This window comes from Neovison vison, chromosome 11, assembly GCF_020171115.1.
Source record: "Neovison vison isolate M4711 chromosome 11, ASM_NN_V1, whole genome shotgun sequence".
NCBI lineage: Eukaryota > Metazoa > Chordata > Mammalia > Carnivora > Mustelidae > Neogale > Neogale vison.
In genome coordinates, this window is record NC_058101.1 from 154316348 (window position 1) to 154330562 (window position 14215).

General features: G+C 46.6%; 1 protein-coding gene across 1 annotated transcript in view; it reads left to right on the top strand.

Moving 5' to 3' along the window:
* BLK (BLK proto-oncogene, Src family tyrosine kinase) overlaps positions 1-14215 on the top strand; it is a 72933-nt gene that overhangs the window by 45819 nt on the left and 12899 nt on the right. The window contains exons 2-6 of the mRNA XM_044268078.1: positions 7131-7239; positions 9440-9491; positions 11512-11605; positions 12560-12658; positions 13836-13939. Of these exons, the coding sequence (XP_044124013.1) occupies positions 7132-7239; positions 9440-9491; positions 11512-11605; positions 12560-12658; positions 13836-13939 (457 nt within the window). The 5' untranslated portion in view covers position 7131. The remainder of the gene's footprint in view (positions 1-7130; positions 7240-9439; positions 9492-11511; positions 11606-12559; positions 12659-13835; positions 13940-14215) is intronic.

Genomic DNA, 14215 nt, shown 5'->3' on the forward strand with positions numbered 1-14215 from the left:
GGCTTAGTGTCTGGCACCAGGGAAATACTTAAGATGTTATAATATTTGCTATTTAAAAACGTAAACCGGGGGTCTGGGTGGCTCAGTGGGTTAAGCCTCTGCCTTTGGCTCAGGTCATGATCTCAGGGTCCTGACGTAAACCAGAGTCAACCTGACAACTTCATGCATGAAACTTTTTTTTTTTTTTCAATCAAATCATCCTCCTGCCTCTAAAATAACATGTCTGGGCTTCTGGAGCAACAAGTGTAGGTGGAGGGACTCAGAGCCATCAACACTCTTCTGGACCACACAACAGCCACCATCTACATTGGCTTTGTGCCCCACCACCAACAAACACCTTGGCTTCCAACACCAGGGCCTCAGAAACCCCTCCTAAAAAGAGGTGGTAATCCCAGTGCATCCCAGGGCCATCTTTGGGCATCATAAGGCTCTGGAGAGTGAAAGTGTCACCCAAGTTGCTCTGGGCGTCTTCTAGTTAATATTTATTTAGCATTCTCTATCCTCTGTTCTTTTCCTGCTCTCATCTTGTTGGTTTGCATGACAACCATGAAAGTTATGTACAAGCTGTTAGTCTTGACCTTTAGAAAACCTACATATTTGTGTTTCACTATCCCCAGACATTTTCCATATGTTGCATTGGAGCTTGAGCACGTCAGCTGGTTGAAGGAACGTTCTCAGCATCACGGGGGCCGGTGACCGCCTGCTAAAAGCTCAGTCTTGGCAGGGCAACCATTTCTGCCTGGGTAGTAGTGTTTGCACAGTTGGTTTAATACTTTGGTGCATTTTTCTCTAATTTAACACAAATAGTCATGGAAATTACATCCATAATGATGGGTGAGCTCCTAATTTAAAAACATCTGTGAGAGGCTGAAAATAGATGGTGAAGATATGCCAAATAGACAAGACATAATTGAGAATTTCATAACATGGCTTAATTCTGCAGAAAACTGCTCTTTCCCCACAAAACAGCAAAGTCAATTGTTTGATTTTTTTCAGCATTCACCGTTGAGTATGCTTTTTCAGGAAACATTTATTTATGAAACAAGGAAAAGTTTCATACCTCCCCATTTTATAGATAAGGAGACTGAGACTCAGAGAGATAAAGGGGTTTCCCCAAGTTCACATGGCCATATATAGGTAGTTTTGAGCCCAGGTTCCTCGAACCCCCAGCTACCTGCACTGCATCAGGGAGTTGGGAGAAATCTCCCTGAGTGTGCCCAAACTCCAGAGGGGCACACAGCCCCCAGACCTCTCCACTCCGGTAGCAACCCCAGAGGTTTCTCCTCTGGAGGGAGGGCTTCGGGGGCACCTGGCAGCCCCCACGGAGAAGACGACAGCGTATCTGAACCTGAACCTGAACTGTGGGTTAAGGGTGAGGGAGCTTCAGGCAGGGCCACTTGTGCACCTGCTTTGAGCAGTGAGTTCCAGACAGTACCAGGCAGAGAAGAGCCTCCAGCTCCTGGCCCTTCCACCTCAGTGTGACCTTAGCAAGCCACCTCACCACTCTTATCTTCAGCCATAAAATGAGGATATTTGTAACCAACCTATCGATGTTTTCATGAATATCAAATAAATCATATACGCCAAGTGTTTTTCCATCTGTGGACTGCTGGGCAACTGTAAATACAGGGTTTCTAATTTCTCTATTTTTAGTTGCTCCCTCCACCACATCCCCTGTCAGGCTGAGGCTGTGGACCTGTCGGGCTTTGAGCATCTCCCCTGGGGCAAACACTGACCTCCCTGCTCTGGTCAAATTCTGCACGGGGGGCTTGAATCCATTCCAAATAAACAAACAGAAGTTCCTTGCCTCACCTTCCCATCCTCCTTTTTTTTTTAAAAGATTTTATTTATTTATTTGACAGAGAGAGAGATCACAAGTAGGCAGAGAGGCAGGCAGAGAAAGAGAAGAGGAAGCAGGCTCCCTGCTGAGCAGAGAGCCCGACGTAGGGCTCCATCCCAGGACCCTGAGATCATGACCTGAGCCGAAGGCAGAGGCTTAACCCACTGAGCCACCCAGGCGCCCCCTTCCCATCCTCTTGCTAGCCATCCCCCACCACACACACATACACAACACACACATATGGGCACACTCGCGACATTGATACATGCACAGGTGCACATGTGTACACCCTCTCACCTTCTCTCCCTCTCTGTGTCTCTCTCTCACACCCACACAGACACACAGACTCACACATTTCTTCCACCCATTTCTGTCCTTCACCACTGGAAAGGAGGCCAGTGTCTTCTCAGTGCAAGAGAACCACGTGGAGCCACCCAGGACACGCATGTGTTACACTTTGGTTTTGCATGGTCTTCTGCATTTCCTGGCTCCGCCCAGCCTGGAACTGTTAAAATATCACAGCAGGGGGGCAGCTCCAGCCCCCAGACACAGCTCTAGTCGTCACAAGGCCTCCTGAGTAGCTCTAGTCCCCAGTCAGAGTCACTGGGGTAGAGGGACCCATAGAGAACCTATGTATGTATAGAAACCGTGGAAAGTCATCTGTAGATACACCGCTAAGGAGGTGAAGGACAAAGAAGTACAAGGAGTGGGTAATTTGCTTTCAGGAATTTTACTTTCTGTCAAGTTGTTTAAACATTTGATTATGTTGTTTAAGTGGACGAAAATGTTTGTCAGGAAGTTTAAAATTGGTGGCAATATGGCTGACCAGATATGGCTGATCATTTGGGCCGTGGCAGAAGCAGAAGTCCAAGTTGGAAAAATTCTAGAAGCTGCTGCCTGCTGACCCTTCATTGAGCCAGGAGGTCGGGAGAAGTCAGGAAAGGCGTGAGGCTCAGGCAGCCCTCATGGCTACTCAGTGGCTGTTCTTAAGAACTGGGGATGACCCTGGCTCCAGGCCTTATGCCTCTCTGTTGCTGGACCAGGCACTGATATTCTCTTTTTCCGCTGGTACAAATAATATATGCTTCCTATTAAAGAATTCAAGGAACATGTAAAATTATATGAAAGAAGGTAATAAGTTACATGAAGTCCTATCACTTGAAATAAACAACATTAACATTTTAAGAAATATCTTTTGGGGCCACAATATGTGCGCGCGCGCCTACACACACACACACACACACACACACACACACACACAGAATTTTTGTAATTTGCTTTTGTTTTGTTTTTTTCATTTTCCACCTCCCTTGTCTGTCTCTACCTCCCCCACCAATAATGAAAGTAAACAACTTTGCGTTCATCCTCCTAAACCTCTCTTCATGTAACATAAAAATGTATGCGTATCTGCAGAGAGGTTTCTTTTCTCATTCTTTGGTATTTCCAAATATTGAATAATTTTATGCACCTCTGTGCATCTTGCTTTTCTCATGTAACAGCATGTTCTAGGAAAGTCCTCTTAGCTTCACTTGTAAAGATGTAGTACATTCTTTTTAAGAGTTGTATAATATATTAGAGATTTTAGAGTGCATATTTATTCAACAATTCCCCAAATGGTGAGCGTTACAGAGTTTTTTTGTTTTGCTTTTTGGAGCTACCAGTATTGCTGCAATAAACATTTTTATATTGCATATATTCTTACCTAATGATGTTTGAATAGTCTCTGAGATTCCCAGAAGTGGGATTGTAAATTTAAAGATATATGTATTCTTTAATTTTAATAAAACTGGAAAAATTTCTACACAGTCAGTAATATTTCATATTTTATTTGTCTAATAAATATCTATTAAGTCCTTACTCCTTGCCAGGCAATTTGGATTAAAAAATGAGTTAAGATAAAGATCCCAGCCTTCACTGAGGGTTGATCCTAGAAATACAATGGGTAAGAAGAGATGAATGAAAGAACAGTAATTATATTAAATACTTTTGTACCAAGAATGTATGAAAATGTAATTCTCCCTTGCTTTCCCATCAACAATTGGTATTATCATTCCTTTTATTTTTCCCCAATCTTATTGATGTAATGTGAATATTTTATCTTAATTTGCATTTCTTAATTTGCATTTAATTTAACTTTTTTCACATGTTTGTTTATCTACTGGGATTTGTGTTGGATGAACTGACATTCACAATCTTTATTCATGTTTTTATTGAGTGGGTCGTATGCTAGACCATATTCTTGTTTAATTACATGAGCTCTGTGTATATTATAAATACACATTTATCTGCAGTATGCCTTGCAAGTCATTTTCCCAATCTATTGCTCAGGTACTGACTTCATAATAATTTCTTTAACTATAGAATACCTTTCGCTTTTATAAATTTGTATTTTTGCTATCAGTATGTCTTTTTGTCCTTTCAGCTTCTGACGACCCTTCATTGTTCATTGTTATTTCCAAACTCTGGGTCATATATATAGTCTCCTAAATTTTCTTTCAATTAAATTTTTTTTAACTTTTTAATATTTGTTCAGTACATGTGGAATTTATTTTTTAATATGGTGTAGGGGTTCAATTGCTTTTTCTTCTAGGTAGACAGCCACTTGTTAAATGTCACTTATTAAAATCAACCATCAGTTCTCCTTTGAAGTAAAATGTATCTTTTTCATATACGCAATTCCAAATGCCCTATAATCTGTTAGCATGCTTATTATTCTGCTCCATTGATAATATGTCTGTTCTTCTTACCATTTTATGCTGTTTTGATTACAGTCTACTTTATCATTATTTTAAAGCTAGATTAAAACTTTATTTGGTCAAAGAAAATTTCAGATAATTTTATCCAATTAAAAATTGTAATTGTTGGGGCGCCTGGGTGGCTCAATGGGTTAAAGCCTCTGCTTTCGGCTCAGGTCATGATCCCAGGGTCCTGGGATGGAGCCCTGCGTCTGGCTCTCTGCTCAGCAGGGAGCCTGCTTCCTCCTCACTCTCTGCCTGCCTCTCTGCCCACTTGTGATCTCTATCTGTCAAATAAATAAATAAATAAATCTTTTTTAAAAAGTTAATTTAATTATATTAGGAACAAGAAAGAGGACATAAGAAAGAGAAGATGTTGAAATAATTACAAGATAATACTATATAAAACTTTAGGCAACAAACTGGAAAATGTGGTGGAAATCAAAGATCTATAAATCATATAAATCATCAAAATGGTGCAAGGGAGAGGAAAAATGGAAACTGACAAATTCTTGTAGAAGAAATTGGAAATCTACTTAAGGACCTACTTTTTATAAAAGGACCCCATGGAGTTCTAAATAGCCTTTAAAGAAGAGAGTCCCAAGATTATTAAACAGTTCAAGACCATAAGAAAAATGTGGACAGCTCCCTTGTATGTTATAAAGTCAGCATTATCTTGGTGTTAACTCCTCATACACAGAACCCGTTCAGGAATATTGATTCTCATTTGAAATAAAATATTGGCAAATAGGATCCATCCATGTATCAAAAAGACTAGTGAACTGTAACCAAACAGCTTTTATTTCAGAATGAAGAGAAGTTTCAGTAGCAGAAAATTTATCAACAGAATTCATCACATCAACATATTAAATTATCATATTAAAAGATACTCAATAAGTAGGTGATAAAATTTAATATCAATTCTTTTTTTCTCTTTAAAGATTTTATTTACTTATTTGAGAGAGAGATAGGGGGAGTACAGAAGAAGAGTGAGAGGGAGAAGCAGACCATCTGCTGAGCAGAGAGCCCGATGTGACATGAGGCTCAGTATCAATTCTTAATAAAAACCCCGTAATCCCTTGTGCAAAATTCTGATACCAAAAAAAATCTCTGAAAACTGAAATGTTGGCCCATAACTCTGGTACAAATTTCATTTAAAAAGTCCCATTCTTTACAAATGTGAAGTATTGCAAGCCCTGTACCCAAGGCATACCTCAACTAAGTATTCATGGATAATTTATTGTGGCTCTCTGTCCTGTATTTAAGATTATTATAGTCTTCCTTTTCTTCAAGGAGAGTTTGAGGAAAAGTAATATGAGACATGTGCTTTCACCTTTCTGAAAGAAAAGCACCACTGCACTTCATTAAATCTAAGACACCACTGTTTGGAAGGCTAGCATTTATTTTATGTATGACTGACAAAGGGAAAAAAGATGTTGCTAATTACTTTATGAACCATCACTAGTTGTAAAACACATCATGGTTTCAGAGATACTGAAATGTGAAAAAAAAAAAAAAGGTGGGGTGCATCTTGGAATCAAAGAAATGCTGTGAACACCTCCGAAAGCAGTCAGGAACGCTCCACCAACTGCACGGCCCTTCAGACAAGAGCAGGAAGGCAAGGTCCTTTCCTCTAAATGTCTGCCTGTTGGGGATGGGCCAGGTGTGAGGTGGAGTGTAGTAGCCAGTGGCCAGCCAGGGCTCCAGAGTTTGCTCTTCCAAGGTTAAGTGACCATGAACCAGCTACAGAACATGTCAAACCTCAGTCTGGGACAGTGATAACGCCTATTTACGCTTACTTTAAAGTGGCAAGGATGACGGAGACAGGGTTTGTGAAGTTCCCGGTCAAGTGTAAGCTCCTCTTAAAGAACCAGCCCTGGAACGGAGGCAGTGCTGATGTCTTGGTGACGCTGCCTGTGGTCTCTAGCATCTTTCCCACTTCCGTCGTTCTATGATCCTTTACCCAAGAAGAAATTTGGCTATTTCTCTCGCCTCTAAGAAAGTTTCTCTGAGATTCCTGAGAAGAGGCAGTTGGCCTCAGATGCCTGAACCATCCCTGGGGCCTGAATTTATAGCCTTTCACCTGAAAATCTGAGAGGGAAAGAACCTCAGCCATGTTCTTACACGGGCTGGGAGAGGGACGTGACCTTCCCATGTAATGCAGACTGTGGCAAAGTGAAGACTAGAACCCAGACCACCAGAATCATCATCGGACACTTTCCGGATGCCAGGGCTCCTGTCCCGAGAGCACTGGGGTCCACCCCAGCAGTTTCTGGCAGTTTGCTCAGGCAGATGATCTCTGTGTCCTAAACCCACTCATTCCTTCTCTCTGGACCACTTTTTCCTGCTCTGGGGGGAAAAAGACAATGCAAGCTTAGCCTGCCAGATCCCCTAAACTGATTCCATGTTCTGATTTTGACTTTCATTGTCCTCCCACTTCCATCCCTCCTCCTCTTCTCTCTAATTGGCCATCCCGAAGGGGCTGGGGGAACTCTTCTGTACTGAGGCTCTGAAGGCCTACTCACGTCACCAGTCTGCTGTGTGTTCTCCGACAGGATGGGAGTGGTGAGCAGCAAAAAGCAGGTGAAGGAGAAGAGTAAGGCCCGATGGAGTCCTGTGAAGGTCAACACCCAGAGCAAAGCTCCCCCACCACTGCCGCCCTTGGTGAGTGATGGCTGTTCCCAGCTGAAAAGGGAGGGGGAGGAAGAAGAGCAGAGAGCACATGCTTGTCTCCAGCCAGCACCAGGGCCATGTCTAGATAATTCAGGGCTCTGACAAATCTGCCCCTTGCCCCTGCCACCAAACGTGGCAGCCACCTCGTGCTGGTGTGGCAATATAGTAGGAGATGTTTAACAGCCAGAGTGCCATGTTTACACTGAATAGCTGTGTGCTTTGAAGCAGGTTACTTAACTCCCCTATGCCTCAGTTTCCGCTTCTGTAAAATGGGTATAATGAAAGTGCCTTTCTGATAGGGAGGTAACAACATGTGATGTATATACAACCATGCAATTCCATAACGTACTACCCTTAGAACAGAACCGGGCATGTGTAGTCTCCAGTAATTCTTAGCCGGTTCTCATTTCACAAGGGCAGCCTTGAAGAGAAAAAGAAATAAAAAAGATCAGCTGGAGAAGAGGGTGTGGTGGGAATGGGTCTGAGGCACTTAGCAGCGTCTGCTGCCCCCACCCCTACCCAGAAGCTCCTGGACAACAGTCCCCTTCCTAGCACTGCTGCCCACCTTTCAAGGAGTTACTCTCCAAGAATGAGAAACCCTAAGACTAGCCACATCTCTCCAACAAACCCTCAGCTTCCCGTGGAGCCTGAGATGCTGTTCTGGCTTGTTTACAGAACACTTAGAACCCTTCCACAGAGGCTACTACAGTCCAAAGAGGCATTTTTAGATGTCTATTTGTGACACTCCCCTCCCCCACCTGGCCACCTATCCCTTTTTGGTTGGGGGCAGTTGGGAGTCATGCCTGGAACCTGCTCTCTTGCTCTCTGCCTCCGGGGCACATTCAACTGCTCATCAATTTAGCCCAACGGTGACCTGATGGGACGTAGGATTGCTAATCCCATTTCTTAGACAAACAAGGCATTTTATCTGTGTCTCAACTTAACACAGAACACTGAGATGCTTGTTGAATGAGTGAATGATGGCCCGATGACTTAGACTGAGTAATATCGCCAAAGTTACATGCTAATAAGTTATAGAGGCTGGAATGTTTTAAACTTTATTTTTTTAAAGACTATTTATTTGAGAGAGAGAGAGCGAGAGCAAGCATGAGCAGGGGCTAGGGTCAGAGGGAGAGGAAGAAGCAGACTCCCCATTGAGCAGGGAGCCTGACATGGGACTCGATCCCAGGACCCCAGGATCATGACCCCAGTCGATGGCAGATGTTCCACTGACTGATCCACCCAGGTGCCCCAGAGTTTTTAACTCTAAAAAAAGAAATCATATGATATATTCTAATTGTGGAGAAAAATTATAAACACTCATTATCCCACTATCCAGCGATACCCAGAGTTAGCACTACAGAACCCCTGTTCCCAGACCCTATTGTCGATGTTATTTATATTACATGTTTATATTTTCAATGGAGCCATACTGTATGTACCATGTGGCAAAATGCTGCTTCAAAATTGTGTTCAATAAATATGGAAGACAAACAAAAATACTCATAACATGTCCATCAGATTAAAAGGACAATGAAATGAATACCCAGCACAGCCCCTTTGGTCTTCAGGAGCAGTGACCATTGTCCCCACCCAAGTCCAACCCTCACCCCAGGCCCCTACCCTGAATGTGTCCATCATTCCTTAGCTTACCGTTTTGTATCATCACATGTGCATATACTCCTAAAGACCTTTTAGTTTCTTCTGCCGGTTGTGAACTTTTGATCGAATCAAACAGCCTGTATTCTTCTGAGACGTGGTTGTCAGATCTCCTATTACATCTGTGACCTTCATCCACGTTGATGCGCATATCTGGGCTCAGAAGTTGCCACAGCGGCGTAGCATTTCCTTGCATGACTGTGCCCCAGTTTGCCTATTTTTCTGTCATTAGTCCTAAGGACAATTTCCACCTTTTACAATTCTTTTTTTTTTTTCCACCTTTTACAATTCTTATGTATTATTGTAGTTTTGCTGGGAACATTCTCGTGCATGGTTCCCGATACACTACAGAAGTTTCTCTACAGGGTATATACCTAGGGATGTATTTGTTGAGTTTTAGGGAAATACGCCCTACAGAGCCCCTGGGTGACAGGTGCAACAGCCTCCCAGCCCAGGCCTTGGGTTTGGGGGGTGTGGAACTACTGCAGCGTGTGTGTGTGTGTGTGTGTGTGTGTGTGTGTTTCTGCTGCAGGTGCTGTTTAACCACCTGGCTCCTGCACCTCCGGACACATGTCCAGACCAAGGTAAGAAGGGGCTGCTTTTGAAGCCGAGGCTCTCCAGGCCATCTGCCCTGGGCCCAGGCTCTGTGCAGGCAGAACAGGGGCCCAGCTGGGAGCAGCTTCCTGGAGAGGACAGGGGAGGCCCTCCAGGGTCAGAGAGGCAGAGGCTATGGGGGGAGACAACTAAACCAGGCATAGCGAGGGGTGTGGCCCAACTCTGCCCCAGGCTTCAGCTGCCCACGGCGGGGTGGGGGGGGGGGGTGCTCCAGGGACCAAGACCCAGTTCCTGTATCTGAGCCTGGGTGGTTTTTTGTGTTTTGTTTTTCAAAAAAGAACTACAAACTATAAATGAGACAAAAAGAAAAATGTTACAATAAATACAAACAGCATAAAAAACAAAACCAAGCTTTCTTTTTTTTTTTTTTTGAAGATTTAATTTATTTATTTGGCAGACAGAGATCACAAGTGGGCAGAGAGGCAGGCAGAGAGAAAGAGGGGGAAGCAGGCTCCCTGCTGAGCAGAAAGCCTGATGCGGGACTCGATCCCAGGGCCCTGGGATCATGACCTGAGCCGAAGGCAGAGGCTTTAACCCACTGAGCCACCCAGGTGCCCTCAAAACCAAGTTTTCAAAGATTCTAAAGCCCCACCCTCAAAGGGTGAGGGCCGATGGGTCTGCGTATTCCCTCCTGCCCTGAGTCTGTTCCGAGAAAGATAGAAAGCATTATCATTCTCCGCAACTTGCCCACTTTCCAAAGCTGCTGCTGGCCTTCTGACCACTGACGCCACCCTCCCTCACCCCGTCTCTACTGCCACTCTGGTGGGTAGGACAGTGGGGGATTGTGTAATGAGTGACCATGGCCCTCCTGGGTCAGGGGTTTGGAGCCTGGGGGGGCGGGTGTGGCTCACAGGATGGTCGCTTCCTTCAGAACTGGCTTGCAGGAGCATGAGGAGCTCTGACAGCCTGGATCCCTCATTGCCTCACCCGGCATGCACTGAGCAAACAGTACCCACTCTGTCCAAATACTGGGGAGGCTATAAAATTGAGTAAGACGTGGCTCCTCAACCTGAGAGAGCTCAGAGTCTGCCAAGCTCCCAAACAAAATGCTGAAACCAGATGTTTCTCATCCTGGTGTTTCTTGTCCTGCTGGGACGCACGATTGATTACCACAAGGCTCATCCTTCATTTCCTATTTGGGGGTGGGGGGTGGCGGTTCAGGGCCCCAGCAAGGAAGCCCTGGGGAAAGCAATAAACTAACTACCTTTGATGCAAAGACTTGAATCTTAGAACTGGAGGTGGGGGGCATCGTCATCTATTCCAATCCCCTCTTCCCCCCATGGGGAAGTGACTAGCCGTCACACCACACATCGGTGACGAAGCTGAGTCATCCGCTCCCAGGTGAGCGAAGTGGTCTCCAAGTGACCTTTTCCAGTGGCTCTTGGCTCCCCAGAGCTAGCAGAAAAGACCTCTTTACTCGCAGTGGCCATTTGGATGTCCTTTCCTGGGACTAGCAGCAAGTCAGGGTACCACCTGCCAGGAGCACAAGGCCACAAGGTTGTAGCAGCCACGTTCCCAAGACCACTACCCTCTTTGGAATAAAGGTGGGGAGGGGAAGCTGGGGAAGAGGAAGAAGGGAAGCTGATGTGACTTTGAGGCAATAAGGAATCAGCCAACGCTCATTCCCAAACTTGGGATGGCAGCCTTCAGCCCAGTGCAGCCAATCTCCCTAAATCTCTGGGCTAGCCACTCCCTGAGAGGGTAGCTCTGGGCCTTAGGGCTTTCATGTGGAGACCAGAAGGGAAGACAGGATGGACTCTAGGGGAAGCCTGTCCTTATTCCCGGCAGCAAAGTTAGAAGTTCAGTGTGGTAGACAGGAGATTCCCCTGCTGCCTCGGTGAGCAAGAAAGCACACCACAGCTTCCCCTCTGTCCCTGTGTCCTCCTGACCTCATGGCAGCCTGAGATGGCCCACAGCACAGACTCACCCAGCCCCTGCCCTCACTCTGCTGGGCCCAAGTGGTGCACATCTCTTCCTTGTTCCCTCTAGAGGAGCACTTCGTGGTGGCCCTGTATGACTACAGCTCAGTGAATGACAGGGACCTGCAGATGCTGAAGGGGGAGAAGCTGCAGATACTGAAGGAGTAAGTTCCTAGAATGCGGTCCTGTGGTCAGGGGACTCTGAGGCTCCCTATCACAGTGGGACAGCCACCCAGCCGTCCGCCTCTCACACCACCCCATCCCTGCTCTCCATGAGTATCTCCTCTATTGCTCCCCCCCCAGTCCAGTCACCCACCATTTCTTTTTACCTTGACCCAGTTTTCTCCTTTTATCTACTGTTCCAAAGTCTTTCCCACAAGGTGGCTTCCATTCACTATCTCCCACTTCACTGTCAAAATCATACTTCTCCTTCAAAACTACCTCAAACATCACCTCCTCCATGAAGCCCTCCTGATGGCACAGCGCTTGCCTGGCTGCTCTGCCACAGGTTTGTGTGTCTCCCTTGCCAGCCAGGACCTCGCACAGGATTCTGCTCATGAAATCATCTTTACTTAATTTCTAGGGCTCCCTCTCAGAAACTCCTCCAAAGTCTGCTCTCTCTCTAACGTCGGGCTTGTTCTGTGGAGCCTAGAGGTTCTGCTTTTGTTCTTGAAGTTCTGCGATGGCCTTGAGCCCAAAGCACAAAAGCCTCGACCTTCTGGGCACACGTGGGCTGCCCGGCTCCTCCTTTGGGCAGCATCTCTCCTCCTGCTATTGTCTTTCCTGTCTGGTCCCGACGCACTCACTAAACTCTCAATCTGTCCCATTAACCAAGAGGAAGGCTACTCACGGAAGACAGGGGCCCTCTGGCGTGGTCTGGCTGTCTGGACAAACTCTTCCTCTGGAGTCTTCACCAACCCCTTCCTCCCTGGACCAGTCTGTGAGATGCTCAACAAGTTAGCACCTCCCCACTGAGCAACTCCTACCAGTTCCTTCTCATCTGCCCTCTGTGCATCCTTTGCCTCAGGGATGGGATCGGAGTTGGGGAAGGGCTGTGAGCGCCCCCCAGAGATAACGACAGGAGTCACTATGCCATTTTGGTTTTCCCTTCTCTGTAGAGTTGGAGACTGGTGGTTGGCCAGGTCTCTCATCACTGGAAGAGAAGGCTATGTGCCCAGCAACTTTGTGGCCCGAGTGGAGACCTTGGAAGTGGAAAAGTAGGTGGACACACGGAGGGCCCTTCAAAGCCGAGGCCCACTTGCTGCTTCTGCCCTGGGGGCTGCTGGGCAGGGAGGGGTCGGAAAGGGACTGAAAGGTGAGCCTCTGGGAGCATAACATGGAGGGAGCTAGAAAGGGGCATGACTGGGGCTGCTGGGGAAGTGTTATCCCACGTGTTATCCCACAGACAATTCCCCAGCAGCCCCAGACAGCCTGGTGCTCAGGGAACCACTCCTCTGTGCTCACCTCACTCCTTCCTTCTGTGAAATGGAAGTGCTCCTCCCCTGATTTATTTGGATGTAAACGTCCCTACAGGCCCATGACCTTGCAAGCTAACCTTGAGGCATGATGATCAGCCCCCTCTCCTCCAGGGCCTCCGACGGGCAGGACTCAGGGGTACTCACAGCGTGATGGCCTCGCTCAGAATTGGCCTCCAGAAAGCAGTACTCCTCAGAGCCCTCATAACCCACTTCTGCACAGCACCGGTCACTCATTCCCTCCTAAAACATGCACTGAACAAACAGAACCCAGACTCTGACTCTGTCCACATGTGGAGAAGGCTGTAGAAATGAGTAGGATGGGGCTTTGTCCCTGAAAGAGTTGAGAGTCTGTTAAACGCGTGAGCAAAGTGCTGGAACTGGGTTAGTGGCCTTACCTGGTATCCCTCATCCAGAGATGGTCGCCCTTGGGAGGATTCTCTGTCTGGCACTCCCATGCCGCACCTCTCCCTGGAAGAGTGTGTGGGGTCATGGACACTAACTTCCACACTTATTGGTCCCTGCTTGAGAGGAACATGGCGGGAATCTGTGCTCTGAGGGTCTCAGCACTTTGTGGAATTCAGACTTGACCTCAAGGAGGGGCTCCTTTGAGGGAAGGTGGTTTGGGTACATTTTCCCAGAGTAGAATTAACAAAGAGCACCCAAAAATGTTCTCAGTTCAAGAAAGCAGTAAGTCCATCCGCTGATGGGAAGTAAAAAGAAAAGGGGGCCCAGGGGCCAAAGGGCATTTCATGAATCAAGATGTGAGGAGTGTTGTTATTTCAGGGTTAACCTGAAAACAGGAAGACGCTATTTGGGGAGGGGCAGGGGGTGTAAAGCTTAGAAGGGGGGCATGGATAAGAGTATTCCAAGGAGTATGTTCGGCCTCTGAGGTCTGCCTGCCTTTTCCCTTTCCCAGATGGTTCTTTAGATCAATTAGCCGGAAAGATGCTGAGAGGCAGCTTCTGGCTCCAATCAATAAGGCGGGCTCCTTTCTTATCAGAGAGAGTGAAACCAACAAAGGTAAGCATGGTGCCCAGTGTACCCTTCCTGTGCAGTCCCCAGGAAGCCCCCTCCACCCCCGAGGCTGCTTCTGGGAATGCCAGCCAGGAGAACCTAGAGGCTTCCGGCCCTCCTGTTTCCCTTTCAGTTCAGGCCCTGCCTGGCCAGCCCATCTAGTGTCCCGAAGCTGAGTGTGAGGCTATGGTGCCAACAGGTCTCCATTGGCTGGGCTGGACATGTACAGGGTGCAAGTAGGAGAGGCAGCTAGAGGGCTGCTCCCGCCCAGGCTACTGCGCA